Here is a 26,923-nt window from a genome sequence, read left to right as displayed (position 1 = left end):
GTCCTCTTATTGCCCTTGGACTACTAATTCTCTCCAGTAATGAAAGTCCCAAATACATATGGTGCAGTGAGTGTGTGGATACACATATTGAAGGACGTGGATTAGCAGTTTAAAAAAAAAAAAAAACTTTCCAAGCCAGAGAGTACAACCAGATCACAAAATTATTTGGAAAATACTTTTAGAGAAATCAGCAATCCAATAGTGGTGGCAGTAAAATCGACATAAACACAAATACTAGAATTTTTAACTAATAAAGCTATTAGGCATTCTTACGTCTTCCATATATACTAGAAGTGTGCAGTATAGGAGATACTTCTCTGAGTAGCATAAACCTCAAATACTAGCTTCTTGACTACATTTCAATAAAATGGCAGTTGTAGTGTTTATTAATATTACAAGGTAATTTCATGTTGATAATACTCATGTGTCTATGAATGAATAAATAGCAAAGATACCTGTAGTAATACTGTACCCTAAGGTAGATCCATTGATCAAGCTAGCCAGAAGAGTTGCAAAATCCACTTTAATATGTAGCTCAAAATGCTGTGAGCTACACTGTGACCCTGTATCAACATTATGCACACGAGCCACTGAGTTGGCATACCAAGAACAGCTTTAACAGGAGATGAAAGGCTTTCCAGTTGGAGGCATGCCTCCCGTCAGCGTGTTGGGCCACTGTAGACCATGTGCATCCCAAACGTCCGGGATGCTTTGTGATTATGTTGTAGGAAAGGGGAATGTGTGGATAGGCCATGAATTAAAATCATTTTGTAAGGAATTTTCTGAGGTGGCAATGCTATAAGAAAATATCTGATGCTGAGTAATGGGTACAGCCAAGAGGGGTTTTGTTTTTTTTTTTGTTTTGTTTTGTTTTGTTTAAACTCACAGTCTTGGAGGCTGGAAGTCCTAGGTCAGGCGGCCCTGTGGCTTGGCCTCAGCTGAGGACTTCAACAGATGGCAGTACAGTGGTGAAGAGGGCATGTGGAAAAGATGACACGGTAAACCAGGAGGCCAGAGGGATTCAATGGGCAGGCTCGCTCTTCCCGTAACAGCTCACTGTCACAGGAACTCACAGGGGCCCAGGAGATGAACACTAACCCTCGTGAGGGTGGCATTCCCAATAACCAGAGCCCCTCCTACTAGAACCCACTCCTTAGAGGTTTCCCCCCACCTTGCCTGGGACCAAGCTTCTAAGATGAGAACCAAAGTCAACCCTCACCATAGCGCTCCTCTACCTATTCTTCTTGGGGTACCAGGCATAAGTCTGAGTTGAAACAGAATTGCTCTAGAGGCCCTCATTTTGGCAATAGTGGGTTACAGCTGCCAACTGTGATGCCAGCATCCCATGTGGGCACCGATCGGTGTCCTGGTTGCTCCACTTGAGATCCAGCTCCTTGCTGATGGCCTAGGAAAAGTAGCAGAGGATGGCCTAAGCGTATGGGCCCCTGCCACTCACAGGGGAGACTCCGATGGAGTTGCAGGCTCCTGGCTTCGGCCTGGCCCTGCGCTGCCTGGTGGGGTCACTTGGGGAGTGAACCAGTGGGTGGAAGTTCTCTCTCTGTAACTGACTTTCCAATCAATAAAGCTTGTTTAATTGCTCTGGATTATACTTTGCACTCAAATTTGGTTCAAAAGGTCTACAGGGGAAGAGTGAAACATCACAATGTGTTGGAGTAGGAACACAGCAGAAGTAGATCAACTCATACCAACCTAGGGAAAAGTAGTACATATTAACTGCTGAGTGTGCAATGGATGCATTTTGCCATGTTACACGGTAACTGGTGTAAATGCTAAGTTTTGGAAACCAAGGAAAAGCTAGAAAATTATCCAATGTTAATAACAGGAATTCATTCCTTGAATTCTGAAATCTCCGTTTGTGTCTTAGTTGAAACATTTCAAAGGACTGCTGTTACTATTATTATTGTTTTTAATTAAGTTATTCAAGGAAAAGGTGTTGCTATCATACTCGTGGCTTGAAAAGCTTTAAATATGGCATGACAGGACTTTTTTAAGTGAAAGATTATATGATTTATATTTTAATTACTATTTGAAACAGCATATTGTATCTGGGTGTTAAATTCATGTATACCTTGCTTCAGAATTTTTACAGTAGCACTTATTAAACTATGATTTAAGAAATTTAACCTTTGTGAATAAGGTATATTAATTTTACCTATTGTGATACTATATAAGTGGAATATCCTAAACATCATATTTACCCTAATTTAAAAAAAACTCATCAAAGTCAGTGTTTAAAGGAAATATTTCACACTAGTGGTGACTATTTTTAAGGTTGAAATAATCATTCACATATAAAAGAGGGAAAGTAGAGTTTTCTCAATTTTTTTTTTAAGATTTATTTGTTTACTGGGAAAGGGTGGCAGGAAAGAGAGAGAGGGAGCAAGCGAGCCTAGCTTTCATCTGCTGATTCACTCCCCAAATGGCCACAAGGGTCAGGTCTCGGGCAGGCCGAATTCCATCCTGCGCTCCCACATGGATGAAAGAGACCCCAGCACCTGAGCGATCCTGGCTGCCTTCCCGGGCACATTGTGAGGCAGGCAGAATCAAAAGCAGAGTAGCTGGGACTCAAACTGGCATTCCAATAGGGAATGTTGGCATTGCAAGCAGCAGCCTAGCCCGCTGTGCCATGACACAGGCTTTAAAAAACACTTTTTAGAGTTTAGCTAACATTTACTTCTTGTGCATTTTTGGAGAGTTATAGTGCAGAGTGTTCAAATAAGGCAATTAGCCTTTTATTGAAAGGAACTTGCCAGGTGGCCACACGGCCCAACCACCAATGTCAAGCTTCACCCCCATCCTAATGGGATTCTGCTCCTACTTCCCTGCCCCCCCCCCCCAGCAAAGTTTTAAAAGGACCTGCTCTTGAACACATGGCTCTCTCTTCCTCTCCATCTCCTGACCTCTGTCTCTGTCTCTCTCTTACGCTCTCCTTCTCCCTCTTTTCCTTTTTCGCCCCTTCCCTCTGGTCTCCTGGGTTTTCTCCAATAAACTCTTCCCCTAAAAAAAAAAAAATACGATATCACTACTTTTGTTTGACACCTACCAGCTCTTCATACACTACATAAGGCATTCTTGCTAACTTGATTCACCTCCGTATACTCCAGAAAACTAAAAAGTACTACCTCTGTTTGCCTTCCCAGTATCCTGCCTGCCTCTAGTCATCACTAGTTTAAGTTCAGATAGAGTTTATTAGAAAAATATTTAATGAATTCATAGGAAAGGCACGTGAGAAAGAAGGAGAGAGAGAGATGGTCCATCGACAGGCTCACTCACCAAACGGCTGCCACAGCCAGGTCTGGTCAGGCCAAAGCCAAGAGCCAGAAACTCGTGCTGGTCTTTGACATGAGTACTTGGGCCAGATTTGGCTGCCTTCCCAGGGGCACTGCAAGGAAACTGGATTGGAAGCCAAGCAGCTGGGCCTGCAGCTGGCACTGCACTGGGGATGGCAGCATGACAGACTGCAGCTTAACCTGCGGTACTGGGACGCTGCCCCAGGACAGTGGTTCCAGCTGACCCTTTGCATTGCAGTGGAATCAGCTGAAAAATACCCTTTTTCATCTCAGGCTTCTCCATTTCATTGACCTTTTCAAAAAGTCAACTCTTCATTAGTGTTTTGTTCTTTTCTGTTTCATTTATTTCGCCCTGATCTCTATACTTGATACCTTACACTAAGTCTGCACTTGGTTTGTTCTCATAGATCCTTTTGATGCATTGTTATGTTGCTTATTTGATATCTTTTTTATCTGCAGGTGGTTATTAATATAAACTTGTTAGTACTGATTTTGCTGTATCCTGTAAGTGTCTGTATGTTATTTCAATACCATTAAGCGCTGGGAACTTTTTAAATTACCTTTTGATTTCTCCAATGACCATGGTGCACTGAGAAGCATATTGTTGGGTCTCCCAATATGCGTATAATTCCTAAAGAGCCTTGTTGATTTCTAGCGGTAGTTAATTGTGGTCGGAAAAAGATACATGATATAACTTCAATTTATTAAAAATTAGTTGAGGCCTGTTTTGTGGCCTAATACGTGGTCATACTAAAGAATGTTCCATGTGCTGGTGAAAAGAATATGTATCCCGCAGCTGTTGGATGGAACAGTCTACCACTGCTGGTTAGCTCCGTTTGGTCTACAGGATGGTTTAACTCCGTGCTTTCTGGGTTGATGGTTCTTCCTGGGCGACATTCATTGATGAGCAGCAGTGGGGAGGTCTTGAAGTCCTCCACTATACTGCATCCATGTTTCTTTCCCTTCAGATCTACTAATCTGTTTTATAGAATCGGATGCCCCAGCAGGAGGTACGCACACATTTACAATCATTATGTATTCTTGTTGACTTGGTAACACTGTCATTATATCACTGCTAGTCTTCATACATACAGCTTTTATCCTAAAATCTATTTTATTTAATGTAAGCATGCAGCTCCTGCTGACATTTGGTTTCCCTTTGTTGGCAATGTCTTTTTCCTTCTTCTGGTATATATGTGTTGGTATTGGTATAGTGAATTTTTTGTAGGCACAAGATCATGGAGTCTTTCTCTTTCTATTCATGCAGCTACTCTGTATCTTTTAATTGGGGAGTTTAGAGCACTTACACTCCAAGTCAGTATTCAAGTAGTAATAATCCTGCCAGTTAAAAAAATACTTCTGTGCTTTTCCTCTCAAGTTGTTCCTCTTTATGTATCTGCTCTTCGAGTGAGCTTTATACCTTCACACGTTAACTTTGGCTTCTGGATGTGGGACACTTTCGAGTCTCATTTGGAAAGCTGGCCTTGTGATCAATTCCATTTTTTCTTGTCTTGGAAAGTATTTCCCTTCACTCATGAGGACAGCTGTACCTGGATATGCGATTCCTTGTTTGTGAGCCTTCTCATTCAAAAGTTGCCATACATAGTTTCTTCTTGGGCTGTAAATTTTCCGCAGAAAATGTCCCATGAGTCTAATGAGGACTCCCTTAAAGATGACTTAGAGCCAGTGTCGAGGCTCACTAGGCTAATCCCCCGCCTGCGGCGCCAGCACACCGGGTTCTAGTCCCGGTCGGGGCACCGGATTCTGTCCTGGTTGCCCCTCTTCCAGGCCAGCTCTCTGCTATGGCCCGGGAAGGCAGTGGAGGATGACCCAAGTCTTTGGGCCCTGCACCTGCATGGGAGACCAGGAGGAAGCTCCTGGCTCCTGGCTTCGGATCAGCGTGGTGCGCCAGCTGCAGCGCGCCGGCCGCAGCAGCCATGGGGGGGGGGGGGGTGAACCAATGGCAAAGGAAGACCTTTCTCTGTCTCTCTCTCACTGTCCACTACATCAAAAAAAAATTTTTTTTTATTTTTTCTTTTTGACAGGCAGAGTGGATAGTGAGAGAGAGAGACAGAGAGAAAGAGAGAAAGGTCTTCCTTTTTGCCGTTGGTTCACCCTCCAATGGCCGCTGCGGCCGGCGCATCTCGCTGATCCGAAGCCAGGAGCCAGGTGCTTCTCCTGGTCTCCCATGGGGTGCAGGGCCCAAGGACTTGGGCCATCCTCCACTGCACTCCCTGGCCACAGCAGAGAGCTGGCCTGGAAGAGAGGCAACCGGGACAGAATCCAGCGCCCTGACCGGGACTAGAACCCGGTGTGCCGGCGCTGCAAGGCGGAGGATTAGCCTGTTAAGCCATGGCACTGGCCATCAAAAAAATTTTTTTAAAAAGATGACTTGGCACTTTCCCCTTAGACTTCAGGATGTTTTGTGTATTGTACTTCCGAGACTTCCACTGCGGCAGGTCTTTTCTGGACATGTCACTTTTGGGTCCTATGGGCTTTCTATACTTGGCTATCCATATCTTCCCCAATTTTGGAGAAATTTCCAGTTATTTTCCTTGGATTAGGTTGCCTGTGCCTATCCTCCTTTCTTCTTGAGAGATCCCCAGAATTCAATTATTTGTTCAAAGATTCACATGACGGTGCCCCAGCGGTCTCAGAGGTTATCCTCATTTATAAATGTATAAGTTGACAGGGGTATTCCAACGGACCTCACTTCAAGTCTGATATTGTTTCCTCTGTTCTAGCCTCTTGGTGAGGGTTTCAACTGTGTATTTTGAGTTCATGTCCAGATTTCCTGTCTAGGTCTTTACTAAGATCTCTATTTCATGCTGAATTTCTCCTTCAAATTTCTGCAACATTCACATAATGTATTCATATTCTATCTCTTGGAGCATTCTCATAATCATTCCTTTGAATTATTTATCAGACATTTCCTTAACCTTCTTTTGTTCAGAGTCACAGTGTTAATGTGTTTCTTCGGGGGCATTAGATGGCCTTGGTTTGCTTGTACTTCCTGCATTCACCCATGGGTGTTTGTACACCTGGCAGATCAGGTAACTACATCACTTGAAAGAGTGACTTTTGTGAGAAAAGGCTTTTTCCTAAAGATGGGTCATTCAGAGTCTGTTTGATAAGGCTATTAGTTTGGATCCAGTGGAAACCTGTGGTCCTGTCTCCCTATATCTTCCTCCACTGCAGTCAACAGCAAGAGTCGTGGGGTCCTGGGGCAGCACTCTCGGTCCCAGCAGGGGTGTGTGGGTCTAAAGGCTTAGTCTGTGTGTACTGAACATGGGGCAGAGACCATGGGGTCTTGTCCAGGATCAGGTCTCACTGGAGCAGGCATGGTGTGGTGGGTTTCAAGTCTTAGATCTCAGCTTAATTCCTTCTTCCTCCCTTCAGCATGAAGGCAGGCATCTATCTCTGTGCTGTGCTACTTGGAGCTGGGCATGTGGTGAGACGGGCGATTCTTCCCTTCCTGTCTTCTCCAGTGCATCTTTGCTTACTATTGTCTTAAAAGGAAGCACTGTGGTCTTCAACTGCCTTCCTTAGCTCCTATGAAGGTGGCTTGCTAGATGAGGAGTTATTCAGATTGCTGTGTCCATGCAGAAGTGATGCCTGGAGCATCCTCCTGATCTGTAAACACCACAAAAAGTCCAGTGTAATTCATGTGACAAATGTTATTTCCAGATTATTCTACATGTTAATGCAAGTGAGCCACGGAACTTAAAGAAAAAACGGAGGGTGTGCATGATATCTCTTTATTTGAAAGGTAGAGTTACTGAGAGAGCGGTCTTCTATCTGCTGGTTCACTCCCCAGATGGCCACAACAGCTGGAGCTTAGCTGATCGGAAGCTAGGAGCCAGGAGCATCTTTTGGGTCTCCTGTGTGGGTGCAGTGGCCCAAGCACTCGGGCCATCTTCTACTGTTTCCCAGGCCATAAGAAGATAGTTGGATTGAAAGAGGAGCAGCCAGGACACATGCCGGCGCCACAGGCAGAGGATCATCCTGTTGGGCCTGAGGGCTATCTCTTGAATTATGACTTACTGCCTTCTAGCAGGAATGGTCAAATCTTCAGCCCCACATCGAGGCCTTCATCTTATCCCTTAATATATTTTTTTGATAAGTCATTGTCAAGGTGCCCATCTACCTCTGAACTCAAGGAATATACTAGGGGTTGGCATAAAAATGAGACTGTTAATTCTCTTGTATCTTCCTGCCCCCAGAATAATTTGATCACCTAATGTTTAGCCAGTCTAGCAGTTGGGAAACTTAACTGGATGGTGGCTTTTGTGGAATATTAAGTATGAGCCATAGTCCTCTTTGTCCACAGGTGGGTATCCCATATATGATCATGTATTCCCATAGGAGTGAAGGGCCCATTTTTTTTTTCCACACTGCTTTATCTTGGGTAGAAAAACTAGAAAAAAATTCATGGTGGCACTCATTTATAGAACAGATAATTTCATCTGGAGGAGAAAATATTCTTCAATATCCCTGTATTGCTGAACATCGGCAATCGTTTTAATTGGCAGTAAGCTGTCTCCTTCCCTTCCTGTTGACTCCCAACGTAGCCACCAAGCTTCTGCACTTGACTTCTGTTGTATGCTTATTTTCAGCCGAATCCCATGGGTGGTTGTTTCTCTCATATCTACTCTGGCAATTTCCCCTCCCTCTAGTTTCTTACAGATTCTCCCTTTGCCCTCGGTTGCGTATACCCTGGGCCCCCATCCACACTGCTCGTATGTGGATATGCACAAATGACACAACTGGTCACCTATCCCAGTTACTCCGAGTTACTACCAATGCTAATAAATCTCACATAACCCTGAAGGAAGGCAGTATTTTCCCATAGATGTCTATTTTTCAATATTCACATCCTTAACTGGTTGCTGAAATGGCTACATGAAAAACAACAGACCCTTCTGCATTGAGGGGCGTGTGGTAACCAGCATGCTTGGGTCTCCGCACACTTTGAGCCTGACAGTGGTGTGCAGGATGGCACGTTGACGTGTTAGGCTCGACTCGGCACATGGGCCTCGTCGTCTTCGGGAAGGCTTCTTCCTGCAGACAGAATTGGAAGCGGCAGGAAGTGGACATGCCGGGATGGGATCAGCTGCAGGGATGGCCCACAGGAGGGGTCTCGGTGCGTCCTGTTGGGTCCCCCCTGGACGTTAGGTAGGGACGCCCCTCTGGCCGAGGCTGCCCTGTGAATAGCTAGTACTGCACGCTACTATTGTTTTTGTGAAAAGAGCCCTCTGGATTGTTTTTGATCTGCATATTAACCAAAAAGAGGGAGACAGCCAGGTCATTTCTTAGAAACAGCGAGAAAGACATTTTCCCTTGAAAACACACAAGCTACATCTCGGCTGGAAACGCTCACACAAACAAAAAATCCTCTCATCCAGAATCTGTGGTTTGCTTTCTTTGACTTAGTACACATGAATCTGTGAACACACACAGCACTCAGACATGCAGCCTGATGGAGTGATAATCTCTTATAATGTGCTTCTATTTAAAGCAACAAGCAGATGGAGGGCTTATGAGCAAGGCTGGTAAACGTAAAAGCAAATGATTGCAATAGTTGTACTTTTAATAGGATTCCCCACAATCTAAGACATTATTCCCCAAGGAACAAATTGTTCTATAAAATTAAGTTACTTAGGGAAGAGAGAGTCGCCTTGACATTGTGGAGGCAAGAGAAAACTACAGAACTGCCGCGCCACGCAGGAGTCTCACGATAGAGACCGGTCCTGGGGAAGGAGGTGGAGGGGGACGCCAGGCACTACGGCCCGTAAATGACAGGCTCCTGGAACAGACTGAGAACAACAAAGTGTCAGGGGCTGGGAAACAAATCCAGGCTTTGACTGCGTTTATTAGCTTCTAATTTCCCACTCTGCAAGATGACGTTTGAGGCATTCCTCTGGCTAAACACGCAGCGTGGCTTTCTCCTGTGCCAGTTCCGACCAGAGCCTCACGCTAGCACAGCAACTCTTGCCTAGCAAACGGGGGGACGGTAAACAACCCGACGCTAATTCATTCTCATTAGCCCCTCTTAAGAGAAACACAACTCGCTATAATTCTATCAATAAGACTTGGTAAATGGTGTTTACGTAAATTATAATTAAAGCTAATCGTAATTAAAGTCATTAGACCATTTTGAAAGAAAATAAACAACCCAAAGAGGGAGAAACAATGTGGTCAGTCACTCACTCTAGAAATATTTTTTTTTTTTGCTTCCAAAGCTCACATTGAGGGAGACATTCCTGTGCATGATACAAATGGTTCTGACATTAAGAAAAGTAAACAAGTAAGAAAAATAAAGATGGAAAAATTCTGTGGTCAGTTCACAAGTGCTTTTTTATTGTTGGAGGCAGGGTTAAAGCCTTTTATAAAGACAAGGATATATGTGCCGCGAGATTGGAGGTGACATCGGACTAGTCTAGCTGCCCTTGCGCAGAGCTCTGGCGGCCCAGAACATGCCCTAGACAAAGCCTGTGTTGATGTCTCTAATCTAAGGGCCTGGGTGGGACTGAGGGCAGCCCGTGGGAAGCACTGCCCCAGCATGGCTGTGCAGATCAAACTGAGAGAGGTCCTCGGCTCTGGGGATGAACGGACCTGCGAGATGATGGTGAACACTGAGCATTCTCTACTTATTAATGGTCGTGAAGATGCTAATGTTCACTTGTCTTAACCACTGATTCAGGAAGGTGGTGCCATCTATATTCGGGGCTGCTGCCAACCTCAATTCATGTCATCAAGGGCTGTGTCCCTTCAGGAGGCCACAGACTCCAGAAACGGCTGAGGGCTGTGAAAGTAGGTTCTTCCTGGGCAGCTTAGGGAGGCCTGAGTCATCGGCTGTGAATAAGGTGGAGGGGTTTTCTGTGTGGCTTTGCTGTCGGCAAGCTGAGCGCACGTTAGGACACCCAAGACGGTGCTCACCTCTCTAAACAGAAGCAGCAGACCGAAGTGCCGCTGTGTCAGGAGCAGCCGGCCTCTCCGTGTCTGCTGATGGCAGACTGATGGCACCGGGTGCTAGTAAGGGCAACAGTGGTCCTCCAACCAGCAGGGGTGTGCTGCTTTGCCTGGTGGCGCTGTGCATTCTGGCACTAAAGACATCGCACCGGCTCACAAGTTACAGATTTTAATCTGAGAGGTCCTGAGGAAGATAGAAACATTTGAAAGACTCACACCTCCTATGCAAGTGGCTGCGACAGTATAGGTTTTGTCTGTTCACCTCCTGATCCGGTGCTGTCATCTTTTCATCACCTGCCTGTGTTTACGTAGCGCCACCTCCCCCAAGCCAGCCCCTAGCACAGGCATAGCTGGAAAGTGGGTGTGGTCAAAGTACGTAAAAATTCCGGGTGCAATGAAACTGTCGTGTTGAGAAAGATGCCTGATGCTGCACTGTATTCGGGGCAGGAAGTGGGCTTAGACATGAGGGAAACAAGATGGAGCCTACAGTTAGGGATGCAGGGAAAGCTCCTGACCCCGGTGCAGGGCCTGCAACAGCAGGAAAAGAAGTAGAGATGGATGCCCTGGCTGAGAAGTTCCACTTCTGCAGGGGGGAAAAACTGCAAACACAGATGTACTGCCGGTGAGGGAGGGGGGGTACGGTGCAGAGGACCCCAGAGGTTAGGATAGAAAAGGCACAAGGGAGGAGGCCGCCTTCCCCTAAACTGACTGCTTCACTAACAACAAACCCCCAGTGACGTTGGCAGAATCTCGACTCAGACACTCTCTCGGGCGACTGCAGCCGCGGCACTAGCCCAGGGAGGCCCCAGGTGTGACCTCTGCTCCCCTGTGAGCAGTGGAGGGACCAGGCAATCTATCATGGTGTTCACGCTGTCAGCCCTGGTGCGTCGCGGCTGCTGTCTGTCACCCCGGTGGATGAGACCTGCTTAAGGGCAATCATGTCAATCTCTCTGTGACCACTCAGTCTCGGGCAGGAGGATGCTCTTGACAGGCCTGGCAAAGTCAGCACAAGGTACCAGGAGCGGAAGTCACCGCCTTCCCGCAGCGGTGGCGTGGGGGCTGGCGTTGGCTTCTTCAGCGTGGGCTTCATTGTGGCTTTCCCTTTTCTTGGCATGAAGCAGGCGAAGGCGTACAGAGCGTGGCTTCAGAGCTGGTCGTCTCGGATAAACCTGTTGCCCTCCGAGTTTTTCCCGTAGTAAACATAGCGACACTTGCCCAGGACACCTGCAGATCAAGAGAAACGCATTGTGAGAGGCGCACAGTGAGGACGGCAGGGAGACGGGGACACACACAGCCCCAGAAAGGAGGAATCCTGCCTTCCTGTCCTCAACGTTGGCACAGAAACCCCTGCCAAGGACCAGTCTCTAGCATTCACAGGCTTTCCACATAGTCTCCCTCTTGCATCTTAGGGATGTTTCTGATTGGACCAATCACATCCCCAAATACAGCACAACCCCTGTCCCTGCTTCAGGTTCCCTGGGCAGAGTTTTTGAGAATGGAAAGAGGATGGGCCCATGCCCAGCAGAGGCTGCCCAGACTGTAACCTGTTTTGAAGTCCTTAATCATGAATCGATACTGTTATCTTCCAAATCCCGGGAGGCCTTGGGGTGAATTAAGGAAGCAAAGTGGTGTTGACAGAGTACGGCCGGCCGGGAGAGTAAAATGAGCCTCTGACATGGTGCTTAACCATAAAAAGGCACCCCTAGCAGAGGGCTGAACATGTTAACCATCTCCCTATGTATTCTAAATACCTAAAGCAATCACCTGCTATATTTAGGGTGAAGGCTTTGCTGAATTATTAAGGGGAACAGGTAATCCCAGAAAATACTTAGGACTTGCGTTTCAATTGCCATCTTGTACTCTTTCTTCCTATTTCAGGATAATAAGCAGAAAGCTCGAAGACAGAACTATTGTAGTACTAATAGCACTTGAATCTTTGAAATGTGCAGGACCAGGAAAGAGTGTCCCCAATTCTTTACTTTGGAAGCCACACATTGGCCTGTGCAAGTAGCTGTCTCTTGTGCTTGTTTTCTCCATCGGTTTCCTAGTGTGAAAACAGCAAGTACTGCTTTTTGTTGTTGTTAATTTGGGATAAATTAGCACTTGAGATGAGCCGGGTTCTTCATGTCTGAAGTCCTAGTGCAACTTTTCCTGTGCCTGGAAGAGATGCTGTGCCACCATAGAGTGTGACGCTTGGTTCCTAAGTCAGGAGTGAAATGACTCAGAGCCGCTCGCTGGGCTGGAGGACTCTGGACGGAGCAGGGCGGTGCTGGGGTCACAGAACCTCTGTTGGCAGCTGGCAGCGGGTGACATCGCTCCATGGCCCGTGCTTCTCAGCCCCGTTTCCTGCCGTGTTTCCATGAGCATGCTTACGGTGGATCACTTGTTCCCTTGGCCATGCTTTCTCCTTGGCCCCCAGTCCCCAGTTTCTGGTTTTTTTGGGATTGGTCTGGTGCCTGGAAACACTGAGCCTGGACGAGACCTCATGGAGACCCTCCTTGGGGCCTAAATTATTCTCTTAGCTCTTGGCACTGAGCTGTTGCCTTAACTGTGCCGAACGCTGCAGCACCTAGGATTGTCCTTAAGCTGTCGCCAGTGCCAGGAAGCCCAGTGGTGTGTGCCATGGGCCAGTCAGGCTTGGTCCCAGGAACAGCAGCTCCCCAAGGCCCTGGTGGGGGGAAGCCTCGTGCATGGTGGCAGATGCATAGGGGGCTTCCTAAAACAGGAGTGAGTCAAATGGATGGGGCCAGGGGATGGCGTGGAAGGTTAGGACAAGAAAGGGCTAGGGCTGTCAGCTACCATAAAGAACAGTCTTTCTCTCGAGTGAAAGAATGTGACATCCACGACACCCCCCGCCCCGTGGGTTCACTCCTTCCAGGAAAGGCTGCAGGGTATCAGGGATTTGGTTTCCTTCCTCTACCCTCGCTCCAGGCTAAGCTTGCACTCGGGGTCTTGTCCAGACAGACTGCGCCCAGCACACGGGGCCATCCCGGTGGCTGTCTTTCCGGCTGGCGTGGATGAACATTCTTTTTAAGGCCTCCCTGTTTCTTTGGGCCTGGAAGCAAGACTGTTTATAGACATCCTGGGGAGGGGGAGCTGTTTGATGAATGCGGGAGACTGCGGCTAGGTGTCGGTGTGTAGAAAATGAGGCACGGACATGAGGTATTAATATTGTCAATGATCTCTTGACGGGAAAACAGATACCGCACTCACTGTCAGATTTAAATAGACATCAAGTGCATTAATGACAAAAGAGCAGACTTGAAACAAAGGGGCTGTGGGGTGGGGAACCGTGCTCGTCTCGGTGCTGGCACTAACCTGATCTGAGACACTGTCAGGACCACAGACAGGCCCCGGATGGTGTGCCGTGACACGAAACAGAGATGCGGACAGAGATCCCAGCGCCATAGTATGCCGGGGATATTCTAACGCCAGCTGACATCACTCTGTCACTCGGGAAGGTCTCAGCATCCCTGTCCCATGGCAGGGAACACAGCTGGGGGGGGGGGGATCCAGGGGCACAAAGAGAAGCTCAGCCCATCTACATGGGGGCTTTGTGGAAGGAGCACACGGGTCCTCGCTGGTATCTCAGCTACCGGAGGGGGTCAGAAGGCCCGCATCTGAGGAGCTGTCACCTTGAATAAAATCCTTAGAGGGAAGGCACTGGGTTCGCGGGCTGCTCCTGTGAGGCGCAAGGCCAGCCTGGCAGCTGTAAATGAAATCCACCTGCCGGTGTTCGCCTGGGGCAAAAGGTGCTCCAGCCGGTGACAGTTAAAGTCGGCCGAACACTGTGAACCTGAGTCGTCCACCCCTGCTGAAATGAAACAGCTGTCACCTCCGTTGGGTCTCCCACCCAAGCTCAGTCGGGGCGTGATGACCCTCGCTAGGTGACTTTGGTGTTCAAAAATAACCACGTGGGAAATGTTCGAGGGGCAGGGGAAGCCAGCCTGAGCCCATGGGTGGCCGTAGGACTTGACAGTGAAATGGGGGCTCCACTCCCACTCGTCTGTTCAACTCTGTGACTGTGTCGCTCTCTCCTGGCTCCCCCTGGGGCCCTCCTCCTCCACCGTGGCAACCGCCATGGGCTGCGAAAATGAGGGAGGGTAAGGTCTGCCTGCAAAGACTCAGAGGCTGGAAGCTGGGAACCCACTGGTCGTGACTCAGTGGGCAAGGGTTTCTGTGCACATCTGCATCGGATTGACTTGTTTGTGTCTCTTCAACCTCTTAACGTCTCCAACTGGAGGGAGAACAACACGTTGAATGGCATATGCGGTGTTTTTAATTAAAATATCTGGCTTGGCCCATCAGAAGGGGAGCAGGCTCGCGAGGCAGCAGGCCCATGTGCAGCTGCCTGTGTGGGGATTTCTCTTCGGGGCCCTGAAAAATGACAGTGTGCCTTCCCCCGGGGCATCTTCTCTTGCCAAATGCAACTCCTAATTTTTCTTAAGTAGCCAGCTCTCCCATCGCCATAAGCTGTTTGAGCTATAATTACGGGGAAAAAAATGCGTGGGGAAGGATCTGTTTTAAAGAGGTCCTTTATCTTCTCAGAGTTCCCCCTCTGTGGAATGGATGCTCTAATTATGCAGGTTAAGTTAGGGCCTTGGGACTTTCTCAAAGGGTGGGAGTCGGCGGGTTCTGGCTGCAAGGCTGGGCTCGTCGGGGCCGCGCTAGAGATTTGGCTTGGAGAAAAACCCGAGTGTGGAGGGAAGGGGTTGTTGCACGGCCTTGCTTCTTAGTCTGCCGTGGCCTCCAGGGTACCCTGACCTGAAGTCTACTGCCTTCCAACAGTCAGCTTAGGATGGAGAGCGGAGGGAGCACCTGCATGTAAATCCCGCCCTGGCCGTCAGGGTCCAGGGCCCATGTACACATCCCCTTTTGGAGCTGAGCGGAGCTAGGCTCCCCCTGTGTAAAGTGAGGGCACAGATCTCAGAGGGTCATTGTAGATCTGAAAGAGATGAGCTTGATTTTTCAAATGGTTTCCTGAGTAAAATAAGCGCAGCACGTCCCATACGTGGAGGGTATGGTGGAGGAGGCAAGTCCAACACTTACTGAACCAAAACATTGGATTTGGACCACATCTGCTCTTGAAACCTTGCCAGCCCCTGCCCCATACTGTGGCCTGAACAGGACGGTGAGTGCAGAAGGACCCCATAGCCCCAAGCAAAAAGTGTCCACTAGCTGTCCTGTAGCTGCACTTCCTGCTCCAGGTTGCAAGTGCTGTCTTGAGCACTTCACACTAACTTTGATAGAAGCCCAAGTCTTAGCATTCCATACAGCTTTGAGGGGGAGAAAAATCGAGAATGTGTATCTACAAGGAGAAAATGACAATGCACTGCAAGTTAGGCCAATATGTCGCTGTAAAATATACAAATGCAGCAATTTTACTGTTACTAGTGGTTTTGGTGATCACCACGTTCATAGCCGTGACTCGCAGTGCCATTATCATAAACGGTAGGGTAGTGTGTGAGGACAAACACCAGATCACGCCATCCAGCTGAGGCAGCACCAGGCCCAGGGAGGCTCCTGGAAAGAAAAGGAGGGAGCCGGACACCTTAGCCCAGGACAGCGGGGAGAGGGCACTGAGAACCTCCTGCTCGGCTATTCTCCAAGGCTCTAGAACCATGGGTCCATGAGACATGGGAAAAGGAGACTTCAAAAAGCTCATGGGAAATGGAATTAAAAGTCAAGTTTCGGTTCAAAGATTTGTTAAAATCCAGACACAGAGGAGTCTGCAATGAGTTTACTGAAAAAAAAAAAAAAAAAAAAAAAAAAAAAAAAAAAAAAAGATTGCAGCCAATAAACCGACATTTTAATTCTATTTTCCATGAACTTTTTATGTCCCTCATACATATCCATAAATGCATTCATTCCCCCCCTACCATTCTCCCTCCTGCCCTCTTTCTAATGACCAGGGCCCTAAAACCATCCTTAGTACAGAGGAAGTATTCAATAAAGATGTTGAACAAATTGACCATTAAACCATTAAAATGACTATGTATCTGAAATTCAAACAGAATCCACAAAGTTAGCAATTTAAATTGTTGTACACTCAGCCTTGGAACCTCTGGCATGATTTCAGATATTTGAAACATCTGAAAAATACATGCTGATTACATGTTTGCCTTGTTGAAGAACGGGGCAGTAAAGAAGCAAACAGCCTTGACTCTTCAACACTAGTAGTGTTTTCATGTACACTCTTCTCCCAGAAAAACAACCCAAGGGCCATGGCAAGCTGGAAGGAGGACGGTCTCGCCTTCTGGAAAGGGCCAGTGGCTCAGAAAGCACACTCCTCCACCTTTGTTCTGGGCGGGCCACGAGTAAGCTGGGAACCAGAAAGGAAGGATCACCGAGGTTTTACGATCGTGAGCCGCGGCTGGAGCAGGACCTGGGTCAGCCCGGGTGATGTGTGATCGGCCCTGCGGCGATACCATGCGGGGTTTAGTGGAGCCTGCAGAATTAGGGGCGCCGAGCACCACAGCCTCCTTCAGCGAGGGCTACTTCCATCATAAGGCAAAATGAAAAGGAGACTGCAAAAGGGCTTAAGGGAAGGGGTTGTTAGGGACTAGCTGTCTGGGGAAAGAGGACCGAGTCCCTCCAGCTGTAGCTCCATCTGAGAAGCTGCAAGAGGCGTGGGCTTTGCACCTGACCCAAGTGAGGGCAGACCAGGCGCACGCCTCCATGTGCTAGCCACATTCTAGGTTGCAATGGGGCACCATAGGCGCCACAATGCTTGCTCACCCTAAAACCACCGGGGTTACTGCAGTCAATGCTAGTGTGAATCTTCAAACAATTTGTAAGTACAAAGTGAAACCATTTCTGATTTTAACATTTTTGTTCGTATGTCACTGAACTTGTTTTCAATGGGAATAACTGTTTTCCGTGTAATTTTTACATTAACAGTGAATTCCTCAATCACCTTTTGCCGACTACATCTTTTTATAAAAATTTATTTTCCTTTTATTTGACAGGCAGCGAGACACAGGAAGTTGGCTCAGCTAGTTGATATGCCAAATACCTCTAACAGCAAAGGCTAGGCCGGAACAAAATGAGGAGCCAGGATTCCACCTGGGTCTCCCCCATGGGTGGAAGGGGCCCAAACACTTGACCCATCCTGAGCTGCCTCCCAGGATGCACACTGACAGAAGTTGTGTTGGATGTGGTGTAGCCAGGACTTGAACCAGGTGCGCCGGAATGGGATGCAGGGCGTCCCACGCAGGGAGTTAAGCCGCCAGCTACTTCTTTTAAATCTCCCTGAGAGTCGTTTGTTTTACAGAATATCCCATGGCCCTGAATAAAACTGTGCAGAGCTCCACGGTGACAGGGAGGCCTGAATCTTCCGTGGAAGTTTGGTCAACACATTTTATTGTGGGTCATTGTAGCTCCTTTAAATTTTATTTTGTTTTCCTTATTTCTACCGAGGCTAATTGCTCTCCCTGAACTTGTAGGTTTTCAGTATACCAACAAGGTATACATCTGGGGTCAGCTTTTTGCCCATCATAAATTGTATTACACACAGATTCAGCTGCTGTCCATTTCCCTTCGGGTTGATTAGCGCTACCACAGTATTTATCATAAATTAGAGCCAAGGAGCCTTTTCTTGCATTTCTTTGTGCAAAGATGAGAACACTCGGGTGTATGATAGGATCCAAACTGCAGGATGAGAACACACTGCCTGCTACCAATCCACAGCACGCAAGCAGACAGCGTCTGGGCCACATACTGCAGGGTTTGGATGCATTCATATGCTACAGGAATGTAACAACCTACCAGGCGGCCCATCCTTTGAGAAGAGGGCATCGTGCCCCAAGGCTCAGATGCACTCAGGGAGGGGGAACTTTCCCTGAGAAAGAACAGATCAGAGAGCCTGCTCGCACAACCGAGAGACCTGGTCAAGCCTCGCCCTTGTGTTTGGAAGATGAAAAAAGCAGCCAACAGCGACAGGATCCTGGCGGAACCTGTACTAGAGGTGACAAGCAGCCAAAGAATGGATGCAAGCTGCCCAGGTCGGGGAGGCTGTTGGATCTGGCAGCAGAATGGGCAGACAGGGGACATTCTGGAGTCCCGGGAAGCTAAAATGATGCCTGGCATTTTAGGGGAAGCAAGGAGATGAGGCAGAACAAGTTTCCACCCGACGTAACCCAGTCCTGGGAAATGGCAAAGCCAGTGCACATTGAAGAAATCCCCGCACTGTGGAGTAAGACCTGGACTGCAGCAGGCCACCTAGTACTGTCCACACGTGGGAAATACCAGCTGACAGCTTGCAATGTTCCCGGGCAGCAGATGCTTCCAGGATGTGAAGCCTGGAAAGGAAACAGTGGCTCTTGTGCTCAGGTGTCAAAGCACGTGCTTTTAGTGTGTGTGAGCAGGGTTCTGAGGGCTGAGACAAGGGACTCATTGCGGGTCGTCAGATGCACATGAGTTCCTTGGATGACGGAAACAGGAAATTCAAAATCTTTGGAAATCCACGTGTAGTTATTTTTTTTCCAGGACCCCTCCAATTCCAATCATGAAAAAAAAAAAAAAATCAAGTTGGACATACTATAAATACAAGAGACCCCATTCCCCCACTTCTTGCTGAAAAACTGTGAAATCTTGTAAGCAATCCTAATTTTGCTTCCTTTTTCAAGGCAGGTTACATTTTTTTTTTGTCCAGCCAAAAAGGAATCCAGAACAGTTGGTACTGTAGACTTGCTAAGCGATGAGTTATTCACTCTATATAATGATACTTCAATATTTGCTCTAGTTCCTAGCAGGCCTTACACACAGAATGCTAAACTTTTCTTTAAAAAAAAAAAAACATTTCTTCCCTGTATTGGAGAAAGCGTTAAGCTCAGACAGAAGTTAAAGATCCTCCTTATAGAGGAGAAAAAATGGGGCTCCCCCAAGGTGATAGTAGCAGGTACCCAACTGACGCTGTCTTACTAGTTCAGAAGTAGTCTGAGTTACAGGGCATTGCTTTTAGCTGATGAATGGAAGTTTGATTTTAGAGCTTAATGTTCAAATTCATTATAATTTTAATCCTGAGCACTTACAGGATCAAGAGCAACAGGCCCAGGAGCTTCTGCTTACCTAATTTTTCACGGAGAGCAACTTGAACAGCAAGGCCCGTTGGGTGGGAGTGGGTTTCTCCTCTCCCCTGTAACTGTTCTAAGTGGGGCTTAATGGATTTGAGATGGGCTGGCTTCCAAAGTACATGTCAAAATGGGATGCAAATCAGCCCAGGTTCCTGCAGTGCCCCTTAGGGGCTCAGTGATGGATGTCACGTCAGCCATGCTGTCAGTCAAACTGGACAGTGGTCAAGGGCAATGGCTTCACGTTGCTTCCTCGATTTTGACCTGAGCAACTCAGAAATACTTGAGACAGGATAGAGGGGAAAAAATGAAAGCCCACACCCCTTCACCACTTCCACCATTCCTATGTATCTCTACCTTGATCTTTTCTACTGGCGTCTGAAGTCGGCAGCATGGCCACTAGAGGGCAGCATGCATTTAGGAAAACAACTTTCTTATGGGGGAGAAAAAAAAAATAGATCCAGGCTACTTTAAGCAGGGCCATTCCAGCACACTGTGCTTTTGGTCACCGATTGTAGGTTCTGTAATGAGCAATGTGTCGTTTTTTCAATCTGCGCTGAAGGCTTTCTGGAATGGCGACACTACACACATCCCCACTTTCCATGTTTTAGATTGTTCCCGTGCCAATTTCCAAGACTGATTTTCTTGACCATCAAGGCTCTAAATCATCTTCCAGGGTGCTGAAAGGGCTGGGAATTTTTGCACATCACCTAAAGTGATGCAATTAAAGCAATGCACTAACTGATAGAGAGACTCCCTTTTTCTTAGCCACATCATTTTCCACATGGAAGTCCAAAGAGAAATATACCACCAATGGCATGCGTTGCCATCATGTGATAAATCAACAAATGCATAGTCCTCCTTTTGGGGCCACCTGCATCAGAAGAGAGAAGCTACTTAAGTAGGGTGGCTGCTGCTGTTTGCTCCTCTGCTAGTCCAGGGGCACAGGGCCGAAATGTCCATTCTCATGCCGGCCCCAAGGGATCACTTCCTCCTACAAGGAAGAGGTATGCCTGCCTTCTAGAGATTTCCAACGTACCCCCTTTTTTTTTTTTAAAAAAAAAAAAGGCCTTAAAGGTATATTATAGGGCATGTCATTTTAAAAGAGAACACTCTAGAGTGAAGAGTGGATTCCAGCAGCTAAAGGGGTAAACGGGACTCCCAGGCAGGGTGATCCAGAGCCGAGTGCAGCTCCCGCCGTGAGCTGGAGGCCGCTCCCCGGCTCTCTGAAGCAAGCAGGAACCTGGCTCCCACACTCTGTCCTGCCGTGCATCTCCCTAATACAAAAGTAACGTGAAGGACCAGCCACTAGGGGAATGTTGGACTCTAGTTAATTAGATTAATCTCATTAACTGATGGTTAACTAGAAAGCTTCTATCTAAAATCAAAGTCAATTTCATTGTCTTGCTTGGTTCATCAGAGAGACTGCAACTGAGCCTTCACAGAGAGGGCCATGCCGCGAGCAAGTTCGGAGGGGGCGGGAAGCCTGCTGCCTGAACCCTTCTCCAGGTCTCATGCTCTTCTTTTGAAGCTCCAAAAGGGTAGCGCAATCATGGAGCTGAGGACACAGCAACTGGTGAGTTTCATTATTATTGCTATGGAGCAAACAAAAAGATTTCCTGATACATTTTCTGAAAGCCGGCATTTACCATACATCCCTGGACCATCTCAGTAGAAGCCTTCTCCAACTTGCCACACTTCAGAATCCCATAGAGTGTGCCCAAGGAAGCCTTTGGAGCCAGCATCCCAGATCAGCGAGCCTGGTTCAAGTGCTGGCTGCCCTGGGTCTGCTTTATTGAGAGGTTCTCCAAGGTTTCTGATGTAAGAGGTCTGCGTGGGGGCCCAAGAATTTGCATTTTTTTTTTTTTTAGTTCCAGGTGACACTGGGGACCACCTTAAGAACCTCTACTCTAGGACAACCTAAAGGGAAATGCACGGCCTTTGATCTCATTCAGAGATCAAAAATCTGGTTGATGGAGTTCCTACCGCATTCAAGTTGGGTAAACGGAGGTTTTATTTTCTCCCCCATAGCAATGTGAAAATAACAATGATCGAAAGATGCTTTAACTCTTGAGTAAAAACCATAACATAGAAAGTTTAAATTTAAGTGATGTGCAGGGCACAATAACAAAAGGAAAGGAGAGGTTGTTTTTTGTAAGAAGTAGACGAGAACTGAAACTCCATCCATTACAGCCTTGATTTATGTAGTATAAAGGGGGAAAAACTAGAAGGAGTAATTTCCCAGAAAGTCTGTAGACCCCCTTAATCGACAGAATCTAACACGAACAACTTTGAGCAGGGGAGGTCCCCCTGCAGACTCCGAATGGGAATTTTGGCTTCGCGCTCAAGCAGAAATTTGCTTTTGGGTTTCAAGATCTGTTCTATTACAAGGCTCACATCAAAGGGAAGGGAAATGGCCACAGTTCTGTCTGGTTCTACAGGCTGAAATTTCTCACGAGAGTCATTGAAAATCAAGACAAGTCGCATTTTTCTTTTTTAATTCAAGCTTCAAGAAAAAAAAAAAAAAGCTCTTCAAGCTCTCAAATAAAATTAAGCAGACGCAGTAACAACTGGATGTGTCATACTTCAAGCCCTGTGCGAGGATTAGGGCAAAGGCCTCCCTTTCGTGGTGCACTGGTCCAGCCTGCATCTGCCATTCATTAGCATCCAAACTCATCCTGCCCTGATAGGAACCCTACTCTTTGCTGAATCCACTCTAAACTGCTTCCTCCAAAAAGCAAAACAAAAGGCACCTACAGCTCCACACTCAGACTGGAAGATGAGCTGCAGTCTCCTGTTGCAGAAAACACAGCGAATCCTTGGGCACTGGCAGCTCCCGCCATTGAATGCCAACATAGTGCCATTATATTTCCCTGGCCCTCCACTCCCCATCCTCTAACCTGCTCTGAATAAAAGGCAAGGCAGCAATCATGGCAGAAAGCCCTAAGAACAATGGGAACCCTCTGTCCATTTCTCTGCCCCTCCCCAAGACAAAGTAAATACAGGAAGAGCATACTCTAAGGCCATCATTAAGTTCAGCTTTATTAAAACTTAATGAAGGCCCTGGAGGCTCCCCAGGAGTTTGAAGAGGTATATATATGTTTTGTGTCTAGAAACGCAGAGGCCGGGTCAGATACATAGATGACTGTGGGTGCCACCAGGTGCTATCTTTGATGGCACGGGATAGATACTACACCTTGTATTTGGCCACGCTTGAAGGTGTCAGGATTCACCCTGTGGTTCCCCGGGGGAGGGGGTAGGAGGAATGCGGGGGAAAATGGCCCATGCGCCAGTGTTGCCTCGCACCTAATAGAATACATCTGGCTCTGACAGTTTGATGCCCGGCTCTGAGCCACATTCGGCAACACAAATTAACAGCATAGACATTGCCCACGCTGCGCAGGAAGTAATAACCTGCTACCTGCTACTTGGCCAAATCTCATTATAAGCCATTACGGTAATTGAGGGCCGAGACTCTGTGGATATTAGACTCCCTGAGTGCCAGTGGTTAGTTCGGGAGAAGAAAGACTCAGAATACAGGGGAGGGGCAGGCTCATAGCAGGCATTGGGCTCCGGGCCACAGTGTGGCCCTGGGAGTGTCTGCAGGCCCACAGTGCCTCTCCTAGGGGAGACTAGGGCCTCTAGGCAGAGGGTGGCACCTGTGGGGGGGTCCTCCAAACCTGCGATACAGCTAAACTTTGGTGCCAATGACTGTTGGGGAGGGCCACAAGGAGAAGAAGAGGGCAAAATAAGGTTGAATGATTGGGAGTGATAAACCTAGGGCTTTGTGCACAGAGGGCCAAGGGAATCCCCATAAGACTATCAGGATCGGGGTGTCATTTGAGCTCGTATCCTTCTGTAGTGGGATAAATGAACACTGGGAAGTTGGGGGTGGGGGAGCATGGATGAGGCAGTCTGAGTTCAGGGGAGGGATACAGTGCAGAGAAGGCCTGTTAACCACTTGATAACCTAACGCGCCCAGTAACTTGATGTTGGTACCAAGGTTGACGGCCCCTGGACACGGCAGCGATGAGGACAGCGCCCCGTGAGATTCCTTGCAGAGTCACGGAGGCAGGAGAACAACAGAAAGGAACAGGGACTTTGGTCCGTGGATGGGGCCAGCCTACGCTGGCCACCGCCTGACATACTACACGCACCTGAGTGCTGTGCCCTCCCCCCCGGAAGCCTCGCTGGGGGCTCCGTAGTGACTGCTGCATCCAACGCGGGTCTGGCCAACGTTTACCTGGCGTGGACATTTGTAAAGAAATCCACGACTGGGGAGAAGCGAGCCCTAGAATGGACGAAGCAGAGCCGCTCTGGCGAGGCTGCCTGTGAGCTGCTGCTCGCGGTAGCAGCCAGCCTCACTATTTCGCTTCACCTACAGGGTTAAGCAGAGTCTGGAACTGGAAAATGGCTGCGGTTGGTACAAGGGAGGCCTTCCCGTAACTAGATCCTTCAGGAAAAAACAAATTAATCAACAGCGAGCTGAAGTGGGTTAATGATTGCATTCTGCATACAATCAGCTTTTCCTTTTCAAGGCCATCAATATGTCAAGGGAAGACATATCTGAAGGATATAGCTCTTAACATCAAGGTTATCTATTCTCCACAAGGCTCCCACTCCTTGCCCGGCTGATACTCCGCGCTGCCTGTGTCTAACATTTTCATCAACTCTGCAATCAATCAAGGTAATAATGTTGTGCAAAAAATCAATTAACAACGCAATTAAACTTTCCTTATTATCTCAAAGGGCTGAAATAATACCTAAAGGGAAGATAGACTCACTGAACGCAGACATCCATAATCCAATGTGAAAGTGAATTATGAGGTTAGACAGATGCAGGCCTGTGCTGGGGCTGTTATTTTCCAGGGGTGATATCTCATCACGGCAGTGTATCAGTCAGCCCCAATCCCAGACCCTAAAATTCCAAATTACTTTTAAGAAATATATGATGTGCAATATCCATTTCATATTCTCTTTTAAAGATAACCCCCTCCCCTCCCCAAAAAAGGGAACAGCCATATTATTCAAAGACAAAATGATCTTTCAACAAGAACATAAAATATAAAAGCTATAATAACATTTACATCTGTATAGCACACATCCCTATAAATGCAGGTCATCTATTATACATAATCTGCAGTGCCTAAAAGGCTCAGGGTGCGGCACAACATTTAAAATCCAAATGCGTAAATGTGCAAACTCCTAGGGGATGGCTGTGGCTTCCCCTCATTGCCGGCCTCACTCATACCTTCCTACACACACACACAAGCATCAAGAACAAGGGCAGTATTACTCATTGAAAATGAGAATGACTATATTATTTAGCAATTACACTCAACTTGCCCTGAAACACTATCCTTAGGAACAGAGCATTTACAGTACATAAAAAGGAGACGACCATTAACCTTTTGCTGCAGTGAGCACTGGGAAGAGCTGGAAGTTTCTCACTGAAATGAGATACCTAGGGGAGGAAGAGGAAGGGGTTCTATGACATTTACGGAGCTCGTTTGAAATGATTCAGGACCCCACGGGCCACGATCCGACTCCAGTGGAAGATGACCTGGAGGAAGAAGAGGCTACACTAGGAGGAAGCTAACTGTGAAGTTCAACACCAAGCAAGAGCCATCAGACAAGTGTTCACCTGAGATGAATGCCGGGTACCCTCTTAACTCCCGGAAACAGAAACCAACACTGAGTTAAAGGCCAAATAGCAATACTCAAATGCAGATGCCCACTCACAGAGCAACCAGCTCACTTCTCTCTCCACTCATCTGTTGTGGCACCAGAGGCTGGCCTTCGCTGCAGTCTCAGCGGCTCTTACCGGTGGATGTGCACAGCCCAGGAGATGCCTGGTCACGCGCGTGAGCCAAATGAACTGATCTAAGAACTTAAAATTCCAATCGGGGGCCTTGGCCTAAGCAAGGATTCCTTCTGCATCAATCACATAGATGTCCTGGCTCTATGGCTGGATGCTACAAGGCTCCTGGCAGAGCAGTGTGGATTTCCACATCTACTACTGGAACCGTGCAGCTCTCGTTGTAAGATTGCATCCCTCAGTGCTGAATTGTTCTCAAGGCAACTTTGTTCCAGGTTCAGCCCAGCGAGGGGGCCAGGTTAAGAGCCAGGTGCAGGTATAAATGAACAAACAAGACAAACTCTCCTGCAACTTCTAAAGACAGAGGCAACCCACCACATCCTTCCTGGTGCAGATTTTCCACAAAGAATTTGGACAGCTTTAGTGAATCTTGCCAAGTGTGTCCTGACCTTAAGGAACATAATTAATATGTTTTCATTTCCAATGACTGTATTGTGTGTGTATCAACTGGAACTGCTCCTGCTGTGTATTTGATTCCAGTGACGATGGGGTGGGTTGGATTTTAAATGATGTGTGAGCACTTCTGTTCTTTCCGTGCTCTGGTTTATGTGTTATTCATGACTTGCATTACAGACATGGCTGATACACAGATGTAAATGTTATTAAATCTTTTGTATTTTAGAGGCTTTGTGAAAGCCTTCTTTGTTTTCAAATACTTCTCTTAACCACCAAAAATAACCAGTAAAACATGACAATGTCTTGAGAATTTTTTTCCACTGAATTTTCTGCGAAGAGCTTTCTTCCTCTTGGACTATCTTTGTGAAACTACAACATAGAAAAGGTGACGGATGGATGGATTCCATTTTTATACTAACACTCAAGAACAGCTCCACATAGGTGCGTTTATGTACTAACACGTGCTGGCTGTGGGCCTTGGGGCGCAGGTTGGGCAATGTTCTGTGTGTTACTTGTGTCATGCGTGTTCTGTGTGAGTGCATAGGAGGGCATCATTATTCCAGCTCAGAACCTGGAGTCATCCAATTCTTGATTACCCATCCAGAGTGCAGCTGGTGTACAGCATTGGGTGTCTGACAAAATTTTTAATCTGTTTTCACTTTGTTCTCTCCCCTTCACATTTCTCAAGATTTCAACAGAAATGTGGCAGAGGATAAACCTCCTTGCACAGACAGTACTTCATCAGGCAAGGCCTCTCACTGGCTCCCTTTATTGATTTTAAATTTAAACAATGCTCTGAGACTGAACACTGCACCTCCACAAACACAGCTGACTTGACTGAAGGTCAGTGAAGAGATGCACAGCTCGCCCTCAAAGAGGAGCCCAGCTTGGCAATGCTCTACGGGAGGGACAGCTCAGACCTCCAGCCAACCGCCAGGGCCCTGTTTCATTTCAGAAGTACCCTCTTGGAGCCACAAGAAAGGCCACATCAGCTCTGAGGAGTGTGTTGGAGTCAAAAGCCTGAAGGTCTGGCTCATGGTCTGGCAGCGCCTGTCCTGTGTGTTGTGTTCCATCTCCCTGAGACTCAAACACCCGGACAACCTCTCCTGTGAAGGCATCACCCCGAGGATCACCTAAGCAGATTTCCTGTGCTGTACACAGCCCACCCGTTGGACACAATGCAGTCACCCTCTTCTTTCTGGATCCTTCATTTCACTGGGTTCATCCTCCACCCTCCTAGAAAGGTCCTGATCTTCCCACTCCTTGCTCGTCGTCTTTGGGGTTTTCATTCCAGA

At 47.4% G+C, this 26,923-nt stretch overlaps 1 protein-coding gene across 1 annotated transcript in view; it reads right to left on the bottom strand.

Annotated features, from left to right (window-relative positions):
* Window positions 1-9,650: 9,650 nt before the first annotated feature.
* The window catches only part of LRMDA (leucine rich melanocyte differentiation associated), a 1,120,399-nt gene continuing 1,103,126 nt past the window's right edge, over window positions 9,651-26,923 (bottom strand). Inside the window, exon 7 of the mRNA XM_062214185.1 lies at window positions 9,651-11,507. Within this exon, the coding sequence (XP_062070169.1) occupies window positions 11,428-11,507 (80 nt within the window). The 3' untranslated portion in view covers window positions 9,651-11,427. The remainder of the gene's footprint in view (window positions 11,508-26,923) is intronic.

Source organism: Lepus europaeus, chromosome 17 (assembly GCF_033115175.1).
Source record: "Lepus europaeus isolate LE1 chromosome 17, mLepTim1.pri, whole genome shotgun sequence".
Taxonomy (NCBI): domain Eukaryota; kingdom Metazoa; phylum Chordata; class Mammalia; order Lagomorpha; family Leporidae; genus Lepus; species Lepus europaeus.
This window is presented reverse-complemented; position numbering and strand designations above follow the sequence as displayed.